Source organism: Hyperoodon ampullatus, assembly GCF_949752795.1.
Source record: "Hyperoodon ampullatus genome assembly, chromosome: 15".
In the NCBI taxonomy this organism is placed as follows: Eukaryota; Metazoa; Chordata; class Mammalia; order Artiodactyla; family Ziphiidae; genus Hyperoodon; species Hyperoodon ampullatus.
Window position 1 is genome coordinate 9,970,512 of NC_136928.1, and position 27,343 is coordinate 9,997,854.

Consider the following 27,343-nt stretch of genomic DNA (forward strand, 5'->3'; position numbering starts at 1 on the left):
GTTTTGAAAAATGCTTCCTGTTTCTTTAAAGGCGCTCGCGGCTCGGGCGGCCGGGGCTGGGGAGGCTGCGGCGGGAGCTGCCTCCTCTCCGGGCGGCGGCGCTGACTGATCTCGCGAATTGGGCTTCTGTGTAAACTGAGGCTAAACAAACACAGATGGAGCGCAGCGGGCGTTCTCCAGAAATGCTGGCACGGCGGCAGCGACTTCAGATGACACTCTGAGCGCTCCGGGAACGGACAGCCCGGCGGCTTCGCGGAGCCGGCGGCGCAGCTGCCCCGGACGAGGGGGAGAAAGGGAGGGAGGGAGGGAGGGAGCGAGCAGGGGGAGAGCTGGAGACTCCGAGGCGCTGAGCGCCGCGGCCGCCCGGGCAGAGCCGGCGCGCAGCGTGTAGAGCGAGCGCGGCGGGCGCGCTTCCCGGGCAGCCCCACGCCCCTGCCTTGCGCGCTGCCCGCGCCATGAAGCACATCCCGGTTCTCGAGGACGGGCCGTGGAAGACCGTGTGCGTGAAGGAGCTGAACGGCCTCAAGAAGCTCAAGAGGAAAGGCAAGGAGCCGGCGCGGCGCGCGAACGGCTATAAAACTTTCCGATTGGACTTGGAAGCGCCCGAGCACGGCGCCGCCGCCACCGACGGGCTGCGGGACAGGACCCAGCGGCTGCAGCCGGTCCCGGCCCCGGTGCCAGCCCGGGTGGCGCCGGCCGTTCCCTCAGGTGGGGGCGCGGACACGGCCGGGGAGCGCGGGGGCGCCCGGGCTCCGGAGGTCTTGGACGCGCGGAAACGCGGCTTCGCCCTGGGCGCAGTGGGGCCGGGACTCCCCACGCCGCCGCCACCGCCGCCGCCTCCAGCGCCCCAGGGCCAGGTACCTGGGGGTCCCGAGGCACAGCCTTTCCGGGAGCCCGGCCTACGTCCCCGCATCTTGCTGTGCGCACCGCCAGCACGCCCCACGCCGTCGGCGGCCCCTGCTCCCCCGGAGCCCTCAGTGCGCCCGGCCCCCCCCACGCGCCCTGGGGAAAGTTCTTACTCGTCAATTTCACACGTAATTTACAATAACCACCCGGATTCCTCCGCGTCGCCTAGGAAACGGCCGGGCGAAGCTACAGCCGCCTCCTCCGAGATCAAAGCCCTGCAGCAGACCCGGAGGCTCCTGGCGAACGCCAGGGAGCGGACGAGGGTGCACACCATCAGCGCAGCCTTCGAGGCGCTCAGGAAGCAGGTACCGGCTCCCAGCCACACACCCTCACTGCGCCCGGGTATGACTGCGGGAGTGGGTGGGTGAGTGGCTGGGGGACTTTAGGGAGGATGAGGGCGTGGGTATGCGGCAAGTTGTCCCCGCCCGGTCGGCCCCAGGGCCCAGACAGCTTTGGGTCCTCCTGGGGCAGTGACCTTTGCCACAGCGTTGGTACGGCTCTTAGTCTGCAAAGTGGGGGTGAGGGTTCGAGACCTCTGGCTCGGGCACGCCCTGGTTACAGCCACCCCCATCCCCCCTGGGGTGACCCTGTCTGCGCGTCTGACTTCACCCCTCATAGTTCACGTTTATGGCAGCGAATATTTGTCTCCCGGGGTCCCTTGGGCGCGGTGGGGAGTGGAGAGGGGCAATGTGGGAATCTGTCTCCGACGGGGAAAGGAGGAAGACCCTCACCCTTCCGGCAGTTTGGCGTGGTCTTGGAGGCCCGGAATGCTGCGGAGGGGTGGTCCTGGTTTTGCCAGAACATAAGGGTCCCGCATTCCGCGGGAACCTGTCAGCTCCTCCTCAGCCTCCACCTCCCAGCAGGGATGCCCCTGAACTCAGGTTGCTTCTGCGCTCTGCACCCCGCGCTCCTGGTGTCCTTCAGGACCCAGGGTACAAGCCTGAGCCCCCTCTGCAGGGGCGGCCTCAGGAATTGGCTGGAGAGGGCCTTCCCAGGAGATCCCCTCCACTGCTGCCCACCGCCGCCCACCGCATGTTGAAGCAGGCAGGTCTGCTGAGGGGACTGATTGGTTCGGGGAATCTTCAGAACCTAGTTCTGGGGTGGGTTAGGGGCTTCTTAGTTTGGGACAGGTGGGGGCTGTCCTCACCAGACACTGTCTTCTGGGGCCGATGGGAAAGAATATTTGTCCAAGAATTACCCATAGTGGGGAGTGGCAGTCTTACAATTCCACTTAGACAAGATTGAGACTGCCCCGGGGTTCTAGGCTGCTCATTTTCACAGAGCGGAGATCTAAGAGGAGTGTGGTAAGTGCCCCCTGCCCCCACCCCACACAGGGCATGGGGAAGGGTTGGGGGGGTGGATGTGACTGGTTTGAATGGTCAGGATTTTTGCTTGCTCTGCAGCTGACTTCCTGTGTGACTTCAGGAAAGTTACTCACCCTCTCTGGGCTTTAGCCAACAACAAAGGATTTCAGAAAACATGATCTTCTTTTTGGATCACACTCTCTCCTCTCCCTCCTGTGGGTGGGGCGGGGAAGGTGCCTGGGTCCATCCATGGGAAGGGAATTAAGCTCCTGGGGAAAAGAGTTTCTATGACTTTTGAGCCAAAGTGTCACATTTGGGCTCGAGTAAGATGATTGGTCAGTGAGGTGGAGTGGAATGGAGGAGTCAGATAACTGTCATAGACAGTTGGGACCTTGGGCAGTGGGCCCAGTGGAGAATTCAGTTTCACCCTCAGGCAATGGCTCTGTGTCAGAGGGTGGCAGCCTGGAGGGCATCCTGCTACCTACCGCCCAGGCTGGAAGGATGAGATGGCAGAGAGATGACTGTCCACCTGCTCACCTTGCAGCTAGGGCAACCCCTCTCAGATTGGGGAGGCCACGTGCCCAGAGCATCACAGCTGGTGAGAGGAAGGTCAGGGCTGGCACCTCGGTCCTTTAACTGACAGTTCAGTGTCCTTTTTACTCCTCCAGCTGCCTCTTTCAGTTCCGAGAAAGTATTCACGGTCTCTGTGTGTTCAACTACATCTCATTTGTCCAGTGGCTTTAACTTCTTTCAGTAACAAATTCCATCTTATTTGATCCTAACATCCCTGTCGGTTGAATTAGCTTTCCATTTAATGGAATGGAAAACTGGGGCCTGGAGAAAGAAGGAAGGAAACGCTTCCAAGATCACCTAGTGGGTTAGGGAAGGTGACAGAAGTTTCTGGAATGCCCGCCTGGCCAAATGCTTCTCACAATGTCAGCTGTATCAGCGCTGTGGGCCCTGCACTCGCAGTGTTGTTAAGTCGGAAGGTGGGTGTACACGTGGCTGACTCTCTGAGATGAGATTGATAATCGTGGTTTCCTTTCACTTCTGTCCTTCTTGTGCGGAAGTTCTATATAAGAGGGACAAATTCAGGGAGAAAGCGCGCGCGCACACACACACACAGGTACACACAGCTGTACCTGTACACACGATCAGTACTCGTGGCCAAGAGCACACACAAATGTGGGATCAGAAGCGCCTGCTCGGGTTTGTTGGCCCCCTTGACCAGTCCATCTGTCCTTTCCCCAAAAAGGCTGCTGGTGGGCACCGGTCCATTGTCTGCGAGGGAAGGAGATATCGCTAGGGCACACTCACCATGTCCACATCACAGCCCCCATCCGATGGGGAAAGTCCTGTGTCTCAGAGGCGCTTCTTCCTCCTCTGGACCTCAGTATCCCACCTGTAGACAGTGCGCACGTGAATACACACACACACTCGTGTGCGTCTGTGTGTGTGTGCCCCTATCCAGGCAGGCTGTGACTCTGGATCTCGGCTTAGGCTTGACTGTCTGAAATGGACCCTGGGAGAGGAGGGTGAGGAAAAAGGATGGTTTCTCCTGAAATGAGGCCATGGCTGTTGCAGCACCGAGGTCAGTTCTGGGATTGTGGCTCTGGTCTGGGGCTTCATTTCTCTGAGCAGCTTCGTGGTACGGTGAAAAGAGCACTGGGCGGGGAGTCCGGAGGCCGGAGTTTGAGTTATACCTCTGCCGTATGCGTTCTGTGTGACCGTGGACAAGTCACTTTCCCTCTCTGAGCCTCAGTTGCTAAAGCTGGAAAATGGTGACAACGCTTACCTCATACAGCGCTTCTCTGCAGAGAGCGAATGAAGAAAGGAATGGGGGCCGTAGGAGGGATGGACGTTTCTCGAACGTCTGCAACGGCCTCAGTGCTGGGCAAAGGCCTTGACAGATGTAGAAATAAGAATTCTGTAGTCATTTTAATAATAATCCTAGAAACTGCCACTTATCAGATGCTTCCTTTGTACAGGGTCGTGTGCTAAGCGTGTTATGCGTATTAGTTCATTTAGTGAAGTAGGTATTGTTCCCACCCCCATCCCCCCGCCCTCATTCCCACCCCTGTTTCACGGACGGTGAGGCCGAGGTTCAGGGAACTTCTGTAAGTTGGTGGAGGTCTCGCAGCCTTTGGCCACCGCATGAGGCCTCCTGGGTTTTGCCCTGCATGCCTCCCCGGCCTGCCATTCACTAGGCTTCAGGGTGCCGGCGCCCTCCCGGGCGTGGTGCCGTCACAGCCTGCGTGGCCGTGTGCCGCTGGCATTGCAGAGCCTGGATTCGACTCGGAGTCAGCGAGTCGCTCCAGGGCCCGGGCTCCTGACGGCCCCGCTCTTCAGCCTGGTGACCACCCCGGAGCTGTCCACCCCCAGCAGGGGGAAGCCGGACAGTCTTCTGTGTTGTCCAACCCATCATGCTCTCAACCAGGAAGGGAATGGGGTGGGGGGGCCGCTTGGCCATGAGAAGTGCAGGCTGGGGAGAGGGAGGCCCCCGGCAGCAGGGCCAGGGGGTGTGTATGCGGGGCAGATGGTCCGGCCGCAGCACATGCCACCAGCCCAGCTGCTCGGGGCCCTCCCCGCCGCCTCACGTGAAGGCCATGTGTGCATAGCTGGGCCTGGCCCATGTGCAGGGCTGCTCCGGGCCGGGCCGGAGAGAGTCCAAGGGGAAGCCTGGCCTTGCTGGGCGAGTGAGAGGAGGGGCCAGAGCGGTGGGCCTCGGCCTCCCCCGCAGAACCTTCTGGTTCACAGGCTGTGCTCACCCTCGGGGCATCGGGTGTGTGTGCAGATTTGTGCAGATTTCCTCTCTCCCCGGGAAGCATCAAGCCCCTCAGCATTGATGGAGGAATGGCAGCCTAGCCGGGCAGAGGCCTGAGGCAGCAAGGAGGTGCCCTCAGGACCTGCTGAAGTGTCAAGCCAGTGGCCCCCTCCCCTGATGCCCCTGGAGTGTCCCAGGGAATCCTCAACAAGTGAACTCAGGATGGCCCAGGAGGGGGCATGAGGATGGCACCCCCAGCCCAGCACCTCCCTCAATCTCAGACCCCATAGGATGCCAGGGGCCCATGGCCACACTGCACCCTGTACCCCCCTCCTCAGGGAATGGGGGACGGACCTGCTTGCATCCAGATGGGAGAGGAGTGACAGAGGCCTCTCTCCTGCCCCCTCGCAACCACAGTCACCAGGACAGCAGCTTGTTGAGCCTCACTGCACGGGGTGAAGTGCCTTACCTGGCCCTGTTGTCGTGCTGCCTTCCCATTTCACAGATGGGGATGCTTACAGAGGGGGAGTGAGGGACCAGGGTTTGTCCTGTCTGGCCCTGGGCCACGGCTCTTAACTACTCAGACCCAGGTTCTCAGGGTCCAGCCTCGTTGCTGTGTAGCAGGTTGGGATTTTGTTTAAATAGGACTTGACAAGGACCTTGAACAGCTCTGTGTAGAGTGGCTTCACCCCAGGGAGCCAACGCTCACTGACACGAGCCGATTAGAGAAAAATTTCAAATGGGATCAAGCGCTGGGCTGTGTGCCGGGGATGCAGTGATGTTGGAGCTCTGTGGGTCCAGGAGTCCCGGTGGGCGTCTTGGGCTGGGTCTGAAGGGTGGGTAGGAGTTGGCACAGAGGCAAGAGGGTGGAGGGCTTCCAGGCCTCCCCTGCACTGGCTGGTTGGTTCCTGGCTTTGCTTCTCTGTAGCGCCTCCTTACATCTGCCCATGGCGGTTCCATTCTGAGGTAGCAGGTATTCTGATGCCCATTTTATTGGTGAGGAGACTGAGGTCCCCTAAGGTTGTGGACCTAAGGTCACGTGGATGGCCCGGAGTAGAGGTAGGTCCTCAGAATCCCAGGCCGGTGCCCTTCCTGCTTTTTCCCGCTTGCTGGAGCCAGGAGAGGGTCCAGCTTGGGGTAGGTGGGATGGAATCTTTTAGGGGCACGTGGGACCTGGTGAAAAATCCCCATACTGCACCTGCTTCTCTGAAGCGTAACAATTCTTGTGGGGTGAGCGTGAGGCAGGTGCTTCTACTTTACAGGAAGTTTGGCTGCCTGTCAGTAGCTGGAGCCGAGCGGCCCTGCTGCCTCCTTTGGCTTCTGTCCTCTGCCCAGGCTGAGCAGATGACTGCTGTGTGGTCCCCGGCAGGTGTTGGGATGGCTGGGCTCTGGGCCTCGCTGTGGATGCTCAGACAGGTAATGCACCAAGGCTGGGGTCCCATGGAGTCCAGAACCCTCCATCCCCTGCTCAGAAGGGTGGGCTGCCCACCTCCCCACCATAGGCTATAGATACTCATCCATACCCCCAAGCCGTTGCTTCTGGCTGATTGGAAAGAGCCCAGCTAAGGTGTGAGTTCAAAACCCAGCTCATCTTTCATCAGCTGAGAGATACAGGAAGTTCTTACACTCCCTGGGCATCAAATGCTTCTCTGTAAAGTGGAAATCGTCATTTCTACCTCATGGCGCCGTTTAAAGATGAATTATATTCACAACACCCAGCCCTCTGCCTGGCCTTAGTAGATCACAAGAAACAGCAAGGGGATGACCTGGTTCCAACAGTCATCCAGGGTACCCAGGCATTATTCCCACTCTCCAGATAAGAAAACTGAGGCTCAGAGAGGTGAAGCTGCCTGTCCAAAGTCACCCCCCTGTTTGGGATTCAGACCAGCTCTTTCTGCCTTACCTTGACCTCCTAGAATCAGATCCTCATAGGCCAGGGTGCCTCTGAGCTGGGCTTTCGGGGGCCCAGCTGCCGCATCCTGGGCCGTGGGCACCAGGATCCCCACCGCTGGTGGTGGGAGTTGGCAGAGCCCGCCTTCCTTGGGCGATAAACACACGAGCTTCTGACTCCAACCGGGTCTTAGCTGAGTGACCTGGGGCCCAATATGTCACCTCTCTGTTTCCTCATGTGCAGATGGGGTAACAATCTTTATTTGGGGGAGAGTTTCAGTGGGCTGAAACTACCTGTAAATAGTGACCACGGTGCCAGGTAAACAACCAGAGCTCAATAGATTTTTTTTTTTTTTTTAAACTCCACAGTTGCTTCTCAATTTATTTTATTTATTTACTTATTTTTGGCTGCGTTGGGTCTTCGTTGCAGCGTGACGTAGGGCTTTCTCTAGTTGCGGCGAGCGGGGGCCACTCTTCGCTGCGGTGCACGGGCCTCTCATTGCGGCGGCTTCTCCCGCTGCGGAGCATGGGCTCCAGGCGTGCAGGCTTCAGTAGCTGTGGCGCACGGGCTTAGTTGCTCCGCGGCAAGTGGGATCTTCCCGGACCAGGGCTCAAACCCGTGTCCCCTGCATTGGCAGGTGGATTCTTAACCACTGCGCCACCAGGGAAGCCCCCTCAATAGATGGTTTTCTTGTTAGGCCTGGACTTGGACACAAGCAGTGGGACAGAGTGACAGATCTGGGGCAAAACTGGCTCAGAACTTGGCACGGGAGCCCCTAGGTCGGCCTTGACCTCATCTGCTGCTCTGTGGTCCCGCAATGACCCTGGATCCCCATGTGCAGATCCCTTCCAAGATCCCTGCTCCCCGCTGGCAGGGAAGCCCAGCTGCTCAGGGCCCAGGGCTCAAAGAGCTGGGTAACTCCCAGCATGGCCTCTGGGTAACAACACACTCGGCCCTGTGTCACAGAGCTGTGCCCGGTGTCCAGAGCCTCCACCAGGCAGGCACTCCCTCCCTGGGTGCAGGGCAGGCAGAGGTGCTAGGATGGTCCCTGAGACCCATGCCCCTGCCCCAGGGAACCTTTCTGTGCCACAGACCTTGTTCATTTGTTCAGGCTGATAAAGCAGGATTCACTGGACTCCGGATGAGAACAGGCAAAGTGCATTGTTCCTCAGGCTTTTCTCAGATGGGTTTGGAGCTGTGGCCAGGGCTGGGAGGGGAAGGGGAATGCACAGGAGTTGGTGGTCCCTGTGTCACCTCCCTGCCCCTCCCTGCGTTTCCTGGCCTGGTGAAGGGCACCTCCTTGGCTGCTAGAGGATTTTGAGAGGTGACAGCAAACCTCACCTCGGGCCTGCGGTCTCAGGACCCCCAGGGGTTGGGGCATGAGCAGGCACTATGTCCTGGCTCCAGATCTCCTGCTTCTCACCCTCTCTGGAGCCCCTCCTTAGAGACCCTCTGCAACACCCACCGTACTAATGTCACTGACTTGTATCAGGCCTTACTGTGTGCAGCGCATATGCCATCTTCTTTAGTCCTTACCACGCTGTGTGGTCAGTCCTGTTAACAATGTGACAAAGACACCAAGGCTCAGAACGGTTATGTCTCTCGCCCAGGGTTTGTAGCTAGAACCAGGAGTTAGCCCAGGTGACCCAAAGGTGTACGAGCTTCACCTCTGCACCAAATAACTAAATCTTTATCCTCAGAGAATTTTGGGAATTCCCTGGCGGTCCAGTGCTTAGGACTCCATGCTTCCACTATAGGGGGCGTGGGTTCAATCTCAGGTCCGGGAACTAAGATCCTACAAGCTGAGCGGCGTGGCCAAAAAAAAAAAGGAGAGAGAGAGAGAGAGAGAGAACGGTTTTTGAACCCAGTTCTAAACCTTCTGGAGTCACCTGATAGATATGGAGGGAGAGCATTCATCTGTTCATTCATTCCCTCAGTCAACAATCCCTTTGGAGGCCGGTGATGGGCAGGACCTGGGCTAGGCTCTGCATACAGAGGCCTTCCCCTGACAGCTCACACAGAGACTGACCATTAAATGAGTCACGGTAATCAAGAGTTAAGGACAGATGGCGGGCTATTAGAGCACCATCAAGGGGAGGCAGCCCTAGTCCCCGGGGTAGGGCTGGGTGGGAGGTCAGGGGAAGCTCCTGGACGAAGTGAGCTTTAACGTGAGATCAAGATGTCGACGCGTTTAGGGTCCTCATCTGAAGCGGCTCTGTTTTTTTTTTTTGTTTTTTTTTTTTGCGATACACGATACACGGGCCTCTCACTGTTGTGGCCTCTCCCGTTGCGGAGCACGGGCTCCGGACACGCAGGCTCAGCGGCCATGGCTCACGGGCCCAGCCGCTCCACGGCATGTGGGATCTTCCCGGACCGGGGCACGAACCCGTGTCCCCTGCATCGGCAGGCGGACTCTCAACCACTGCGCCACCAGGGAAGCCCCTGAAGCGGCTCTCTTGATTATGCTTTCTCGACCACAGCGCTGCTGACGTTTTGGGCTGGGTCATTCTTTGTGGTGGAGGCATCGTAGGATCCTGAGCATTGTAGGATGTTTAGCAGCGTCCCTGGCCTCTGCCCACTACTGGCCAGTAGCCCCTCCCTGCCTGCTCCCCAGTGGTGACCGTCAAGAATGTCTGCAGATGTGGCCAGCTGCCCCTTAGGGACAACATTGTCCCTGGTTGAGAACCACTGGTCCAGAACAGTGCCCGGCATACTTGTTGAGTGGTCCCTGCAAGGCGCCCCACTCTCTGTGGGCTGAGGGTTAGTACCAGGTAGCCGTGGTGGGGATGGATGCTGCATGTAGATCCTGGAGAGCCATAGAGAGGAGGATACCGCAGCCTTGGTTGCAGTGCACGTCTGGGCCATTTAGGTGAATGACGCATCAGAGCAGCTCTGTTGGTTAGCACCTGTCAGGTGGACTTTGTGGCGATGTCTCCGTGTTACGACACAGAACTCTGCTGCAGTCTTTGTAGCTTTTTGCTCAAGCAGCAGGAGCATTGGTGGACAATGTTAGAGATGCCATCGCTTCACCCATACAAATTCCTGTGTCATCAGTGAGTGTCTAGTTGGTGATGAATGTCAAGGCTGTCAAGTCTGGTTGGGGCTGTCCTGTTGCAATGCCCAGCAGCGCCCCAGGTCCAGAGGGCAGAAAGAAAAAGAGAAAAGCAAAAGAAAGCCAATCATGTGTGGGCCCCCCAGCTGAGCACTGCCACTTTGCTTCTGGTCTGTTCCCACAGTCCCGGGCACCTAACTCTGCTCTGACGTTATAACATCTGTCTTGAGTGTAATGTAACTTCTCTGATGGCAGACCCGAGTTATTATTTGTTGTTGGACCCCAAGTGCCCAGCAAGACAAGTGCCACTGAATGCATAAATAGACCCTCAGAGCTAAAAAACATCGGTTCTCTCTGAGACATTCCTTCTCAGGGAGGGAGGTGGGTGGAGCTCTGTCCTGGGGGAACTTACTGTGCTTCGTGCTCACCAACGTTCGGGCAAGAGCTAAGTCTCGGTTTCTTCCCCTGTGACATGGGAATGTGGATGCCTCCCAAGGTTGTGAGTGTGGAAACAGCGGGTGCTTAGAACAGGGAATAAAATCCGGGTTGAGGGATGAGATGGGCCACCTCTGCCGCCCCGCAGTCCCCTGTCTGGCGGTGCAGATGTCAGTGTGAGGGGCCCTACACCTGCCTGGCTGAGGTGCCCCCGGGCCGTTCTCAGCAGAGACCCTGGCAGCCCCTCCTGACGCCTTCTCACCCTCCAGGTGCCATGTTACTCATATGGGCAGAAGCTGTCCAAGCTGGCCATCCTGAGGATCGCCTGTAACTACATCCTGTCCCTGGCGCGGCTGGCCGACCTCGACTACAGCGCCGACCATAGCAACCTCAGCTTCTCCGAGTGTGTGCAGCGCTGCACCCGCACCCTGCAGGCCGAGGGCCGTGCCAAGAAACGCAAGGTATGTGCCCGCCACGCAGGCAGCAGCCTCCTGGGAAGACAGAGAGGTGGGGACAGGAACTTGGGGAGCCCCTCACTCCCCCAGGCTTCCAGAGGGACCGGTGAGCTCGGCCTTTAGGAGCTTTGCTGGGGTTCGTGCCAGCTTCAGGGCTCCTCAGGCCCCTGGGATTGTGTGTGACTCGACTCCTGGTAATGGGGCTGCTGGGTACCTGGGACAGTCACCCTGGGCCTGCGTTTGTCCATCACTTCAATGAGGAGGACAGCTCATCTCTGAAGCTCTTTCTGGCCTTACATGCTCTTAGGATGAATCCCCCATGCGACCCCTGATTGATGTCATATCAGGGTGAGATCTCCTGAACTGGTAACAGCCCAAGAGAGCCCTTCGGTGTGTTTTGGTAATGTGACTTGGCCTGTGGGTTACCTGAGGCCACGCATTAAGGCACGTGATACTCATTCGTTCATTCATTCATTCTGAAGAGATTTACTGAGCCCCAGCCTTGTGCCACGCTTGCCGGTCAGGGGTATAAAAACGATAAACATATGGTCGCAGCACCCCTGCAGCTCACAGGATGCTCAGAGACCCTGTTGCCTGTGGATAAGGGCAGAAGAGGGTAGTAAAGGAGGCCCCGCAGGCCTGTGCTGGGGCAGGGGAAGGCCAGGCAGAGAAGGGACCTCTCCTGCCCAAGGGAGTTTGAAAGGTCATCTTTGTGTAAGTGGTGTTTGAGCTGGACACCCAGGAGGTCACCGGGCAGATGAAGCAGGAACAATATCTGAGGCAAAGGGAGCAGCCTGTACAAAGCCTGATGTGTGTGGAGAAATATGGGCAGGAGGAAAGGTGTCGGGCACAGCTATGCTTCCCAGATGGCCTAGGCTTCCAGCATTTCCAGTTGGGGGTCATTGCCAGGCTGTGCAGAGCACGGCTTATGGCAACCCTCTGGATCTCTGTGCCCACGAGGCTAGAGGGAGAGAGACAGAGGGTGGGACCCAGTGTGCATCCATGAAGAGGGTAGAGGTGGTTAGAGATGCCTGACTCCCCTGGGCATCCAGGGGTGGGGAGCGGGGTTGCGGGGGAGCTCAGTGACTCTGGCTTCCTCCTTTCATTCCTTCCTACCACCTCCTCCTTCCTTCCTGGCCGGCCCCTCCCCGCATCCCTGACATTCCTCCCCCGGCCCCCCTTTTCAAGGAGGCCCCTCTCTGGGTTCTCCAGGTTTCCCAGGGGCCCCTTCAAGAGGCTTCCAGCCAGGGAGGCTCTCTGTGGACTCTCCTGCCCACAGCAGGGAGGGCCCCCGGCCTGTCCCCACCGCCAGCCACTGCCGCTGCTGCGGTGATGGCACGTTGAGACCCTGGGAGTGATGTAATGTGGACCAATTAGATGAAATCTTCATCAAGTGGGTGAGAGAGGAAGCGCCACTGGCGGCTTTCCTCTGGAGAGTGACGCGGGTAAATTAAGGGCCTGATTGATGGCTCCATGCAGCGCTCTGTGACAAAGGAGGCTGTAAACTCCCGGTGAACTTCCCCTGGCATTCGGCGGTGGTCGGCCGGAGGTGTGGATGGGCAGGGTGGGCAGGCGCCGTTTCCCCCATCTCTGCCCCCATCCCCCCCCCGAGTCCTCCCGTCAGCCACCAAAGGCCAGAGTGCTGGGCCCCCTCCTTCCCTGTTCTTTGATTGGAGCAGGTGCCCTGGGCTGGGGAGGAAACTAGATGCTTGGGAGGTGACGGAAGAAGGGGGGTGGTGGGGTGACGATGCCCAGCAGAGACGAGTGTTTGGCTTCCCCTGAAATCACATCAAATCTAAGACACCTTAGAGACTCTCTGGTCCAGCCTCCCCATTGTCCAGATTGGGAGACTGAGGTGTTAGATTGTGGGTAAGAGCATCAAAGAGCCCTGAGTTTAAGGCCTGGCTCACCACCTACTAGCTGTATCATTTTGGACCCACTTCTTTTTTTCTTTTTTTTTTTTTGGCGGTACGCGGGCCTCTCACTGCTGTGGCCTCTCGCGTTGCGGAGCACAGGCTCCGGACGCGCAGGCTCAGCGGCCATGGCTCACGGGCCCAGCCGCTCCGCGGCATGCGGGATCCTCCCGGACCGGGGCACGAACCCGTGTCCCCTGCATTGGCAGGCGGACTCCCAACGACGGCGCCACCAGGGAAGCCCCTGGACCCATTTCTTGACCTCTTCTTGCCTCAGTTTTCTCCTTCAATAAACGGGGATGGTGGACGCATCAGAGATTTCCAAGGCCCTTTCTAGTCTGACTCCACAAGCCGAGGTCCTGCCTCACCTCCGAAGGTCGAGGGGCCCCTTGCATCCTGCAGCCCCTCCTGCCGAGCGGACCGTCCTGAGGCTGCCATCTCCCAAGGACCATGCCTGGACAACCACCATTGCCCAGAGGACTTAGAGGGAGGGATGGGACAGGGTCTTGGGGCTGCTGGGACATCGGAGGCCTTTTGGGCCCTGTAACTGCCCTGGTAGATGGGCAGGTCACAGCAGCACCCCACTCCTGGTGTGTGTGCCTTCCTGCATCTGTCACCATGCAGGTAGGTGAGTTTCAGGGTGCCCTCGGGGATGGCCTTCAGTGACCCGCCCAGTGGCCCTGAGGGCCTGGGATAGGCCATCATTTTGTTAACCAGAACCAAGGGAGCTGGTGTCCCTGGAGACGCATTCCTTCATTTGTTCATGCATTCATTCATTCAGTGTTTATCGAGCACCGGCAGTGAGCTCCGTGTTGGGGAATCCCATCCTCAGCACGTGGGCACTGTGATGGGTATTTGCGATGGCGCGGGCCTGACCCTCCCTAGCCCCTGTAGACAGGGCAGGCGGGTGTGAGGCTCAAATCAAGGCCCTATTGCCCCTCCCCTGCGGCCATTCAGGGCAGCCTGAGGGTTTGGGGATGGGAGTGAGCCAGGCTTACATTTCTAATGAAGGATAAAGAAAGGAAGAAACTAGAAAATATGCTGATGTCAGTGACCAGCTGAAAGGAAGTCCTCCATGAGTGATCATGACCAACACCACTGATGGCGATCTGAGCCGTCCCACAGAACGTGGCTCTCTCACCGTTCATGTGCCCCAGAGGCTGGGCGACCCTTTTCCAGAGCGTCGCCTTGACAGATTGTACTCAGTGTCCCCTGATGAGCTGCCTTGTCCCTCCAGACCCGTGTTAAGAAGGAGATTTAAAGTGATCCTTACTTACCCTCTAGGCCCCAGGCACATCCTTTTGCCCATCTCAGCCCTTCCTTGCTGGGGTTGGGGACCCATATCCCTTGAGGGGTGAGTCCTCTATATCTGGGCCTCACAGGAAGTGATTTTGAGGATCCAGGGTCCGTTTGGAAGCCCTAGTCGTGCAGAGAGGCCCGTCGGAGGCTGCCAAGCAGAGAGACAGGTGGGAGGAGTGGAAGGGCTCTGCAGATCTCAGCTCGAGCTCCGGCTGCAGCCCGAGATAATGCACATTAAGCACCTGGCTCTGGGCCATGTTTCCGCAGCTCCTGTTTTTAAAGCAGCAACTCCTGGGAGCTTCTGAGGCGGAGAGAAGGAAGAGCAGCAGAGCCGTTCCACACCTGGGCAGGGGGCGCATTGCCGGGCCTGTGCGATAGGAGAGGACCAGTTTCCCACAGTCTAGGGCACTGCCTTCCAGTGAAGAATGATTAATAATAATAATAACAGCGGCAGCAGCTACTTCCACTGATGGCATAGCTTAAGCCCTGGCGATAAATGGCCAGTTAGTTCCTGCCCCCAGGTTTCTCACAGGCCCCCGGTTGGCGGGGGGGTGGGGTGGGGGGGAGAGATAAGTGCATTATGGTGCCCTGAGCTAAGGGCCCTACCAGACACCTGGGCACCGATTGGTGACCCCGGGGCTGTGACTGTAGCCGCGTGTGCCAGCTGGGCAGGGAAGGCTGGCTCTGCAAGGCCAAAGGCTGCTTCTAACCCTGTGGGTGGTCCAGTGCCAGAGGAGGCACCGAGGCTGGCATAGGTCGACCGCGTCTTCTCTCTTCCTGCTGCTTTCTGGGTAGGGGAGGCTTTTCGTGGCGATGGCAGGTTTGAGGGTAGCCGGACTCCTGTTGGGAAGAACATCTTGTGTGCAGACTTCTGTATTTTTGGTGCTGGGGGCCAGCTGAGGTAGCACATTGGTTTTGGGTTGTGCGGTCAGTGGGAGCCGAGAGGGTTCTGTCTGGGTGGCTGAAACTAGGCCTCGGACAGGACCTAGTGGCACCTGCTCTTTCTGTGGTCTCTTCCGGAGCCCCAGAGTATGTGAGGCAGCGTCTCCAGCACCTGCTCTGGCTGGATCCAGCCCCTCGTGGGCAGGGTCTCCTGCATCCCCAGAGTCCCCGTTGAGGGACACTGTCCTGTCTCTGTCCCCACCTGCCACGTACACAGTGGCACCCCCACTGGGGCTTTGGTCTCCACTTCTGTAAGGTGAGTTGACCCCGGAAGTGATTTCTAAGGCCCCTTCTGGTCAGACTTTCCGGACTGAGGTCACCTCAGCTCCTTTTTCTGTCTAAATGACAACAGGCGTTTACTCTCCCAACCCCTCTGCCCATCACGGGCATTTCACACAGATCTGAAAGTTGCTCACAGAGACTGCTGGGACCCCAGTGCAGTGCATCCGGAGAATACTGATACTACCTGACGTTCTTAGAGCCTGGATCCCACGCCAGGCGTGGTGCTGGGTGCTTAGTGCTTCTGACATATCACCCCGTTGACTCCTCCCACCACCCCTTCAAGGTGGATCCTGATGTTGTCCCAGGAACAATGAATCTGAGACTCAGAGGCCCGAGGAACTGGCCAGTAGGAGAGGTGCCCGGGCCTCCTACCACTTCCCTGTCCTGCCCCCCGCATGGAAATGGGGTGGTGAGAGGAGGTCCTGTTTCCACATCCTCCAAGCCATGTTACTGAGTTAAATACCATGTGCTTTCAAAGCCCATGGAGTCCGTCTATGCTGGGAAAGCAGGGGGGTGGGTGGGAAACCACCATCAAATTCCCTTCTCGTCATAAAAATGGATGCAATTTATTTTTTCTGGCATTCCGATTACATAGACGTTTGTCGCCAGCTGTTTGTTCTAACACGGAGTGTTCTCTCAGCTGCTGTTTCTCCTCTCTCAGTTGACACCGTTAGTCCACACGGCTGGCAGGGACTGGGATGGAGGGGTCGTGGGCTGGGGAGCCCCCCAGGTTAGCTTGGAGCTGGCTTCCTTGGAACGCAGAACTTGGCCCTCTGCTGTCCCCCGGGTGGTCCCGAGGTGGGGGAGACACTGGGGTGCTGCTTTCCCCTCTCCTTTCACACTGTCTTCACCTCCTCCTCCTCTCCCCCCCTGACACTCACTCACAGACCCCACCCTTCTCCCCACCACGCTGTGTATGAATGAAAACTTGGGGTCTCGGACAGTGAGAAAGAACCAACCTCTCATGCTCAGAAAGTCAGAGACGTGAAAAGTCCCCTCTGATGCTCTAACCTCCAGGGCACCTCTTCGAGCCAGGGTGCCCCGCTGGAAACCCCTTCAGAGGCTCGGTGGTCCAGGATGCTACAGGTGGGTGTTGAGTTGAAAGAACCCTACATACAGTTCCTTTCAGTTCTCTCTGGTGCTGTCGTTTAACTTGAAGGCACATACAACAGGGAGACCCTTGGCGAGACCATGAAGTAGGGGAAGGGTGGGCTTTGGCGCTGGAGACCTGGGTTCGAATCATGGCACTGGTGCTTCCTACTCATGTGACCTCAGGTGTGTTACCTAACTTCTCTGATCCCCTGTTCTCTCGTGTGTAAAGTGTGAGCTTATAAACCTTCCTCGCCACCTTGCTGGAAGGATTAAAGGAGATCCAGTAGGAGAAAGGGCTGGCCTTTTCTCAGTGCCAGAAGGGAAATCTCATGAATTTACAGCCGCAAGGTAACAACTTCATATGGAATCCCAGGAAGGATCATCTCATGAAAGGGCAGTGCCTGGAGTGGATGAATGACCAGACAAAAGGCAGATGAGGGCAAATAATTCTGAATGGGGGACTCCTGCTTGTCCAGCATTCGGGGCAAACCCCCTGGCCCTGCATCAAAGGGGGGCAAGCACCCAGCCAGCCCAGAAATCCCTGGGCTTTCAAAGTTCACGGATTCATACCAAAGAACATGCATAACGTGTGGCTGTACATGGTAATAATGCTAATAAACAGACTCTCACCAACAATCGCGCTGACCGAGTGGGGAGTGCCCACTGCGTGCCGAGCACCTCCCATACTTTATCTCTACCCTTTACGCTAACCCCACAAGTTAGCGCCACTTCCCCATTGCACGGAGGGGAAACTGAGGCCAAGAGGAGGGCGGTAGCTTGCCCAAGGCCATGCAGCGAGGCAGTGGTGGAGCTGCTTTGAGCACGTGTCTCTTCCCTTCCAAACTCCGAGCTCTTCAGCTGCGCCCGGGCCCTGAAGCTCACATACCGCCCAGCAGGGTGGCCTGCGCCCGGGGACCCCCAGCAAATGCGGGTGCAGGGCCTTGTCAGGAGCAGCAGCTCTTATGTAAGCAGCTGGGCTGCGGCGCTTGCAGGCTCCATTGAGCCGCGGGGAGCCCACAGACCGCTGGGGGTGGCAAGGGGTGGGCCGGGCCGGTGGTGGGGGGGTTGTCAGCAGCCCCCCGCCCCCAGTGCCGCCGCCAGCGAGGCCTGACACGGGGTTAAGTCGCCCTGGCGGCCTCTGGCTGCAGCTGGGAGCGCGCCTGGTTCCCATTCGGGCGCTGTGGTTTTGATTAGCTGTTCCACAAGGCGGGCCTGGTGGCGAGGCCCTGGGAGCTCCGCTGGAACAGAGGGTCCCCCGCCCGGCCGCCGCGGCCCCCCCTCCTGGCAGCCCCAGACTCCAGATGTTCCGAGCGCTCGCTGGGAAGGCCTGCTGGCGCCACGGAGGGCAGAGGGCAGGGAAAGCACGCGAGCTGGAAGCCCAAGCACTCAGTCACCGCAGGCCCTGGCAGCCCGCCCAGCGCTCTGCTGGCACATTCCCCAGCTCTCCCCTGGCCATCTGTTCCCAAAAAACCCTTTCAGAGCCTCATCATCTCTCAGGATACAACAGCACAAGCAGCTGGTTTGGAGGCAGCAGGGAAAACCGTGCAAAAGGTCCTTTGTGAGAGAGGAAACCCGCTTATGAATAACAGGGCTGGACGCCGTAAAAGTTGGCGGCTGGAATCCGTGTTTCTCAGGCGCCGCTGTTTTCTCCCGACTCTTTATCTCTGCTCTTTATTTGGTTTCCCCTTGTTTTCTTTTAATGGTGTTTCTTCCCTTTCTTGCACCAGTTGTGACTTTTCTTCCTCCTCTAAGGTGCCTGAAGGCCACCTAATTAGGTATCCTGGACGCTGTCAAACTGTTTTTCCTTCTCAAAGCTCTTAAAATGGGAGATGGTTAGAAGTGACTCTTTTCATAAAACCCGGGCTGGAGGAGACCGGGCAGAAAGAAGGTGCCCGGGAGGGCACAGTGTGGGCAGGGCAGCAGAAAGTCGTCAACCCGAGGAAGGGTCGGGGGCAGAGAGGGTGCAGAGACGGCCATCAACTCATCAGAAGGCAACGCGGAGACGCTCTGGGACAGCAGTGGCATTAACGAAACGCTCAGCGCTTGGCGCCTCAGCTGATTGCAGTATGACAGGAAGCCTTTTTTAAGAACCGCCGCCACCGCCAGAAACTTCTGGGAGATGTCTGCCTGGAATCTGGGCACCTCCTGGGAGCAGTCACCGGGTGGCCTGAGTGGGGCCCTTGGGGTGTGCTGGGGCAGGGCTGGCAGCTGGGAGGCCAGCGTTGGCGGCGGTGGGGAGGGGAGGGCATGGCCTGGCCACCTTCCTCACCCACCCCTGGACCCCTGAGTGGGAGCTGAGAGGCCCAGGGCTGCCAGGTGGAGGTGGGGAGAGGGACACCTCCCAGGTGTCAGATGGGCGTGACCTCAAGGGGGAGTCACGGGGCAGGGGCGGGGGCCTGGGGGCTTCCCCTTTCCTTTCTCAGCTCCGGCACCGCTTCTCCACTACCTGCCCCAACGCTGTCCCGTGAGACCCAGAAGCTCGGCTCCCCCTAACCCCAGCAGTGGAAAAAGCCTGTCATCCACATCGGGTGGCCGGTCCTCACAAGCGGAGCCTCGGGCTTTTTGGAGGGCGTTTCATCTGCGCTTCACTCGGGGGCCATACTTCACTCCTTTCTCCTCTCTTCCCACTTTCGGTTGGAGAGGTGGCAGCTCTGGCAGGACAAGATATATATAAGTTTATCACAATTTCAGGGCCATTAATCTCCCCGTCTGCAGGGCTGGGCATGGGCCGAGATCCCCCCTCCCTGCTAAGGCCTTGGTGGGCAGCTACCCAGTCTGGACTCTGAAGCTGCTCTCGTCTCTGCCCAGGGGGGCTGCGTAACTGGGTGGCCTTGCTCAAGTGTCGTATCCGGGAGACGCCAGCCTGACTGCCCACCTATCCAGGGGTCAGTGGCTCAAAGGATGGGACACTGTTTTGTGAACCCTGTCCTCCCTCCCGTGTCTCCTGCCTGAGAAGTTGGTCCCCGTGGAGCCAAAGGTGAGGAGGGCCTGGGGAAGGAGGAGTGGCCGCTGGCCCCAGGCCCCTGGTGATGATGTGCGGTCCGACCAGTGACCAGAACTTGCTTTCCAGCCCTGGGGCTTCCAGAGGAGCAGTGGGAGGAGAGTGGAGGGCAGGGCTGCCCTCCCACTGGAGTGACCAGGCCTGTCCTGCCCACTGCCCAGCCTTGAGGCCCTGCCCCTGGCACAGTGGATCGCCTGGCACAGGGGGCGCCAGCAGGCCCTGGTCGTCTTTTTCTACCCGCCCCTGCAGACCGGAGGCTGGTTCTAGGGAAGGTGTAAATCCCTGCCTGCTTGACCTCCTAGTATAAATGTTTCTAGAGGGCGAAGCAGGGAGCCTTTGCTGCCTTCACGGTGCTTAGTTCTCTGCCCAGACTTCACGGCCACCTGGGGCCTGGCCCTGCCGCGCAGCTGCTCCCTGGCTCAGTTCATACCCACCTGAGCCCCTCCCAGCAGCTCTGCTGAAAGCCAGGTCTGACTGCCTCACTCCCCCTGCTCAGGACCCCTCAGGGGCTCTCCACAGGCCAAGGGTAGAGGCCAGACTCCCTGACAGGGCACCTGCCCCTCCCCGCAAGTGACCTGGCTCCAGCCGGTCACTCCCGGTGTCCCAGTTTACACTCCATCAACGCGGAACTCCTCGCCCAGAGGGGCTATTTTTGGCCTCTGTGCTCATGCCGTCCCTTCTGCCTGGAATGCCCTTGTACCCTGTCTGTCTGGCTAAGTCCTGCTCATTCTGGAAGGCTTAGCTCCTCCTGGAAGCCCTCCCTGACCCCTACCCCAGACTCCACCTCAGGGCCCCATAGCATGGCCACCTCCCTGCCCTTACCATAGGGGTGTGTGGAGTCTAATTCAGGAGAGCGTCCTATGATACAGTATGAAGTCATGATATAGTATGTGATACTCTATTATGTGATATTTTAGAGCTCATTTTATGTCATTATATTATATTTTTAGGTGATATGTTACCTGATAGATTATGTGATATTAAAACTCTATACTACATTACATTTATATCACACAGTGTGTGTTCAGTACACCTCTCTAGCTGGACTGTCAGCCCTTTCATCTTTGTGTCCCAGCTCCTGGCACAGAGGAAGCTGCCAAACAATGCACAGCATTCCTTCCACGAAAATCCACGCACGCTGGGGCTGAATATTCCTGAGCTGAAGGCAAAGACTCTAGGGAAGAGTGAACTAGGGGCTTTAGGACACAGACAGGGAAGTGCCCCTGGGCTCCCCCAGGCTCCTGTTTGGGGAGTTTGGGAGTTTGGGCTTTTGTTGCCTTGAATCAGTGCAGAAAGCTTTGCATTCCAGATCACAGAAACCCCTCTAGCAGCAGCTTAAACTAACAGGGCCCCTGTTTCTTACAGTTAGGAAAGGTGAAGTGAGGAGACTGTTCCCTGGCTCCAAGGCTCTGGTGATGCTAAAGCTTCGGGCTTCTTTCTTGGTCTTTACCTCATGACTGCACAGTGGCTGCCACAGCACCGAGCACTTCATCCACACGCTACATCCAAGGCAGGGCAGGGCCATGCCGGGAAGAGCGTTTCTCCTCACCAGTTCAGTCAGTCCTGTCCAGACATCCCCTACCTGCCCTGGAAGAAGGGATGCTCTCCCTGAAACTGAGGAGGACATTGGGGCCTCTCATCCGGGAGGACAGCAGGGTAAACAGCCACGTGGCTCATCCCTGGAAAGTTGACCCTGATTTTTGACCGAGTGGTTTTCTTCCCAACGGGGCTGACCAATGTCATAACCTCAACCACAGTGTCAGAACCCCACCTCTGCGAGTTTACCTACTCCTCCCCCCAGCCCCGCAAAGTGAGGGCCAGTAGCCCTGTTTTCAGTTGACAGCACTGGGGTTCAGAGAACCTAGGTGGCTAGGCCAGGCCCCTGGTGACCTGGTCCCTCTGCACAGTGCTTTTCAGTTTGCAGAGCCTTCTCATGCCTCTTATCCTCCTGAGTTTTGCAGTGACCTCCTGAGATCCACATCACTAACCATGGGAGCTAGATGAGGAGGCTGGGACCCAGGGGGGTGAAGTCACTCAGTGCCACACAGCTGGGTGGGGCCGGGCAGGACCTAGGCTCATCCAGCCCCGTGAAACAAGCGCTCCTGAATCTAGACCATCACTGATCTCTGTTCTCCCAAGGTGAAGGGGTCTAGCAGTGACGCGGGTCTGTCTCAGCGCAGCCACTCATGAGCTCTGTCAGCTCGGGCACTTGCCTTCTCCAGGCTTCGCTTTCCTCATGAGACATGGATAGAAATGTCCATGGGTGAGGAGGGTTCAAGGAAATGACGGCCATGAAAGGGCCACATCAACTGGATGCACTATGCAGTCACCGGGGCTCCTGGAGGACACTGCTGTCCATCCGGAAGGTTGGCAGAGGGACCTCGAGTGTCCCCTCCCCACCCAGGGACTTAGACTGGGTGGACTTGACTCTGTTGCCAGGCAGCAGACACTGAGTCTGTCCTGCTCTGTGTGTGTGTGTGTGTGTGTGCGTGTGTGTGCAGGTTTGTTGGGGCATCTGTAGGCACTGTCTGCCAGGATCAGATGGAGGGCCTCCCACATGGTGGGCTGAGTGTCTGGCACTGGGGAGGTGCCCGGAGGTCTTCAAGGGTTTCAGAACTTACCCTCTCCCCCAGGGGTCAGGATCCACTTGGGCACCCACCCCCTGCACGTATACACGCAGTGGTGCTTCATTTATTCAACAGAAGCAGAAAAAGATGAATTAAGCTTGAAGGACGCTGTACATTTATTTAAGAATAAACAGTTTTGAGTGTTTACTATGTGCCAGGCATTGTTTTAGGTGCTGGGTCACTTTGGAGAACAAAACAAAGGCCCCACCCTTTGGAACTCAGGCTGAACGACACAAAGGCCAGGCAGGAAAGCTCACAGGAGAGCCCTGCAGGACCTTCTTCGGAGCCCACTGTGCTCAGCTCTGCGCACAGTTCTTACAAGCCTGACTCCCTGGAGGCTCAGGTCAGAGCAGCTGTGCAGAAGCCACCAGGAGACCAGCTCCTGGAGCAGGTGCAGTGACAGCCCCCAGAATCACAGCCAGTGGCCTGATGGCGTGGGAAGAAACAGAGAACAGAAAAAGCAACACCAGGGGCTCAGAAGAGCCAAGAGGCTTGGAGCCATTTAGTGTCGGGGTAAAGGGCCCCAGAAGCCTCAAGGACCTGGGGAGTCTTCTGTAGACTGACGTTCCCGGGCTTGACCTTGAGTTGTCAAGAGGAAGCTGAAGTACATCCAGTAGCGTCTGACGGAGAATGCAGGGAAGTGCATCAATTATTGGGAACTGGGACCTGTCCAAGCTGTTTGGGCACAGAAAACACACGGCTTCCTTTCTCTAGGGAAACTCGCTCCCGCTCAGGGGCTCGTTCTTCTGCGGGGGCAGCGCTGGGGGGGTCGGGGTCCTTGTCTAGTTTGCTCACTGCGGGGGGCCCCCCATGCTCCGAATGGAGCCAGGCACAGTCTGAACACTCAGTACATGTTTGCCGAATGAATGGAAGCGTGAAAGCCCAAGCAAGTGAGGCGTTTCTAGCTGTCTTCCACATAATCTCATGGGCAGCTAACTCCTCTCTGCCGTGTCCCCAGTGGGGCCCCGGCCACCTGATGAGGAGACACAGTTCCTGCCTTGATGAGCTGACGTGCAAATGGGGGGAGACCCCCCACACACATACATACACACGTGTGTGTACTGACACGTGGCTGCCTAACCCTGAGTGCTTGGCTTCTCAGCCTTCGTGATCTTTAATCTTCTCTTCAACCTCAGACAGTAGACTACTATTGCCATTTTATAGGTGGAGAAACCGAGGCACAGAGAGGTTAAGTAACTGATCAGAGTCCCACGGCTGGTGGAATGGGGAAGGCAGGATTCACCAGAGGCTGTCTGATGCCATAGCCGGCATATCTAACCACTACGCCGCACTGCGTCAGTGAGGGTGCTGTACGTCAGGGAGTGTATGTACGTGCGCTTAAGTGTGTGGGGGGGTGAAAGATCCGTTTCTCTTCCCAGTACTTTTGTGGTGTCACTGACGGTCAGGGTGGTGGTGAGTAAAGAGCCCTGACCAGAGATGTCCTACCCTTTCCCGAATCCCACGGTAGCTCCAGAATCTAGCTATGAGGGGCTTAGGGAAGATGGGAGGGACCAGAGGAGGGGTTTGCGCACTTTTTTCAGAAATCAGTTGGTTATTTGGGCCGTCCAGGGGCCTCGTGGCCTCTCCCAGCCACCCCATTGTTGCCCCCACTGATCCTGAAATATCCACAGCTAGACTCTTCCTGGGGGTCTCCTGAAGACATGCTGTGGGCTTTGCAAAGGCTTGTGGGCCAGCACTTCAGCATGAATTGGCTTGTCTGGCTGGTGCCCCATCACTCCTACTGTTGCTTTGCTATAAGGATTGGGGAGGGGAGGGGAGGGACTTCCCTGGTGGTCCAGTGGCTAAGGCTCCGCGCTCCCAATGCAGGGGGCCTAGGTTCGGTCCCTGGTCAGGGAACTAGATCCCACGGGCCACAATTAAGAGTTCGCATGCTGCAACTGAAGTTCCCGCATGCTGCAGCGAAGATCCTGCGTGCCACAACTAAGACCCGAGGCAGCCAAAATAAATTAAATTAAAAAAAAAAAGGATTGGGGAGAGTGGAGGCACAGAGATATGCAGAAGCACGATGGGGGCCCCAGGGACCCCCGACACTGTGGTTGGGGGTGTGTGTATATGTGTAGTGTTGGCGGGGGGTGGGGCGCGTGTGTGAGGGTCATGAGTCGGGGCCCGAGGGACGCTTCCAGGGCGCAGGGCCTTCCCCACCTGGCTGGGCCACCTGTCTGCCCAGCTGTCGGCTGCCCTCCGGCCCGGGTGCCTTCTCTGGCTATGGGACGAGGGCAGGAGCTCCTTGAGCTTCTGGGGTCTGGACGGGCAGCGTGCAGCGAAGTGGAATTGGCTGGACAACAGCAGCCAGATGGGAAGCTGCAGCAGCTGGGCCTCAGGCCTCACCCAGGCCAGCTCGGCCCTTGCCGTGCCCTGTACTGTGGGTGGGGTGAGGTGGGGACCGAGAAAGGCAGATAGGCTGACAGACGTGGAGAGAAAAGCAGAGGGGAGGCCAAGAGAGAGCTGGCACAGAGAGACGCGTGAGAGCACGGAGAGAGAAGCAGAGATTGTCAGCCTGCAGCCCGAGAAGGGTCGGCCCGGCGGCGCCTGGGGTCTCCCTGCCTGTCCCCTGCAGGCGCGGGTTCTCCCTCTGAGCTCTGGCCTGGCTCTGTGAGCGCAGGGCCTCCCACCTTCCCTTAGGCCCCAGGGGATGAAGGCTGAGATGTTCTTAGCACCAAGAGAGGTGGCAGCTGGGGGGACGGCCTGAGGACTTTCTAGTGCCGATTGCCAGTGAAGAAGCCGAATCCTCTAGGGGCTGAGGGGTCTGCCTTGCTCTGCTGCATCCTAGCATGTGACCTAGGGCCTCCACTTCCCCATCTGCAAAATGGAAGCAGCGACAGCACCTCCCAAGGACTGTACAACCGCACATGCAAAGGAGTGTGTTGGGCTCCGGACGAGGCTGCCCTCAGCCAATTCACTGACTTCTGTCCCCAGGCCTGGGGGGACAGGGAGCCGAGGACGACCTGGCCCCCTCTCTCAGGAGCTCGTGGTGGAGCTGTGTGGGGTGAGCAAGTGGGTGACGGCAGTTGCACCAACCCTAACTCGAGCACAGAGGGGTATAGGAGGAGTCGGTATGAAGTGCTTGGAGGCTTCAGAGGGGAAACACATTTCCCCAGACTGCAGTGAGGTGGGTCTCGGGGCAGGCAGCTGGACTGGAGCCCCCATTGTCCTGGACTGGGGACACAGCAGGGACACAGCCAGCAGAACCCTGCCCTCCTGGGGCCTCCGTTCCCGTGGGCGGAAGTAACTCCGAGCAAGGCTGTACTGGAACACAGGGGACGCCCGGGACTGGACGGTGCTCTCTTAGTGCTGGCCCGGGTGCCTGGGTCCCAGCTCCAGCTCCAGCATCTTAGCACAGGAGGGGTCCCCAGTGTTACTCAGTGGTTGTTTCCTACAGTAGGAAAGTTCTTCTGCATGTCCTTGACTGACCCTGAGGTCTGAACATACATGTTGGCCTCAGTCAGCGAGCGGTTTAGACTGCTGGACCCACCATTGCTCCTGACCTGGGCCGGCAGGGCAGGACGTCCTCCTAGCATCACAGGAAGCAATCTGCACCCTGTAGCCGGGAGCCCCTGGCAATCGTATTCACTTCTCTGATGAGTGGCCTGGAGGGACACGGGGTGGGCAGGGGGAGGAGGTGACTCGACAGCATTTACCAGGGTAGCATTTTGGTGGTTTCTGCTTTGCCCTGGGGTTAGACTGTAAGCTGCTGCAGGGCAGGGCCTCCAACCCTGATGCCTGTCACAGAGCTGACAGGAAGAACTCAATAAATCTTTGATGACTAAATGAATTTTTCCCCCAGTTCATGGTCCCCAGGCGGATTCTCCTGGCTCACAAGGGGCTCTGGCTATAACTTTGCAACTCTTAGATCCTGGCACCTTGAGAGCCCTCCCAGCCTGGACACAGTGTGGTCGTTGATTCACACTTATGTTCCCGCCCTCAGCAAAGAGCAGCCAGCTCCAACTGCTCATAAATTTCCTGCCTGTCACCCGTGGCGCCCAGGCCAGGCGAGGCGGGAGGCGCTGGGGGTGGGCTGGTCCATACCTGCTTCCAGTTCCCTGGGAAGTTTGGAGGCCAGAAGCCCAGGCCTATGCTTGTGCCCAGAATAACCTCAGCAGAGCCTGGCCCTTGGAGATGTGGAAGCAGATCTGCCAGATGCAAAGATGTATGGGCTGGAGTGTTGGAGAAAACACAAACATCAGCTTGCCGTGCAGTTTGCACAAGCTGATTTCACTCCCATGAAATCCAACATAGGTCTGCCTACGCATAGGAAAAGTATGTGGATGGATGGACCTAGAGATGATCATACTAAGTGAAGCAAGTCAGACAGAGAAAGACAAATACCATATGATGTCACTTATTGGTAGAATCTTAAAAATGATACAAACGAATTTATTTACACAACAAAAACAGACTCAAAGGCATAGAAGACAAACTTATGGTTACTGAAGGGGAAAAGGGTGGGAAGGGATAAATTAGGAGTTTGGAATTAACAGATACGCACTACTATATATAAAAGAGATAAACAGTGAGGACCTACTGTATATAGCACAGGGAACTATATTCAATGTCTTGTAATAACCTATAATCGAAAAGAATCTAAAAAGAATATATATATGTACATATATATGTACATATATATATAAGGGAATCACTTTGCTCTACAGTTGAAACCAACACAGCATTGTATATCAACTAGGAAAAAAAAAAGGAAAAGTATGTGGAACAGCAATCACCCAGCACTATCATGGTTTCTCTCGTCAGGGAGATGGAGGTGATTTAAATGGTTTTCTTCTGTTCACTCTTCTGTGTTTTCTAACTTTTCTATAATTAACAAATACTACTTATGCGTTTACAAAAATTTTAACAGTTTTTTTATTGTAAATGTATTTATTTTTTTATGGCTGCATTGGGTCTTCATTGCTGTGCGCGGGCTTTCTCTAGTTGCGGCGAGTGGGGACGACTCTTCGTTGCGGTGCGCGGGCTTCTCATTGCGGTGGCTTCTCTTGTTGTGGAGCACGGGCTCTAGGTGCGCGGGCTTCAGTAGTTGTGGCACACAGGGTCAGTAGTGTGGTGCACAGGCTTAGTTGCTCCGCCACATGTGGGATCTTCCCGGACTAGGGCTCGAACCCCTGTCCCCTGCGTTGGCAGGCGGATTCTTAACCATTGCGCCACCAGGGAAGCCCCAAAAACGTTAACGTTTTTATTGAGATTATAGTTTACCCATTTAAAGCGTACAATTCAATGATTTTTTTCGTTTTTTCACTAAAATGTGGCCATCACCCCAGCCAATTTTAGAGCATTTTCATCAACCCCCAAAGAAACCCCATATGCTTTAGCAGTCTCCTTCTCCCTCCCAGCCCTAGGCAACCACTAA

At 57.3% G+C, this 27,343-nt stretch overlaps 1 protein-coding gene across 1 annotated transcript; it reads left to right on the plus strand.

The window, feature by feature from the left end:
- Positions 1 to 455: 455 nt before the first annotated feature.
- ATOH8 (atonal bHLH transcription factor 8) lies at positions 456 to 25,819 on the plus strand (the record flags this gene model as incomplete). Its single annotated transcript, XM_079721100.1, has 4 exons — positions 456 to 1,211; positions 10,622 to 10,813; positions 14,287 to 14,352; positions 25,769 to 25,819. 4 exons carry the CDS (start codon positions 456 to 458, stop codon positions 25,817 to 25,819), a joined length of 1,065 nt encoding a protein of 354 aa, XP_079577226.1.
- Positions 25,820 to 27,343: the final 1,524 nt, after the last annotated feature.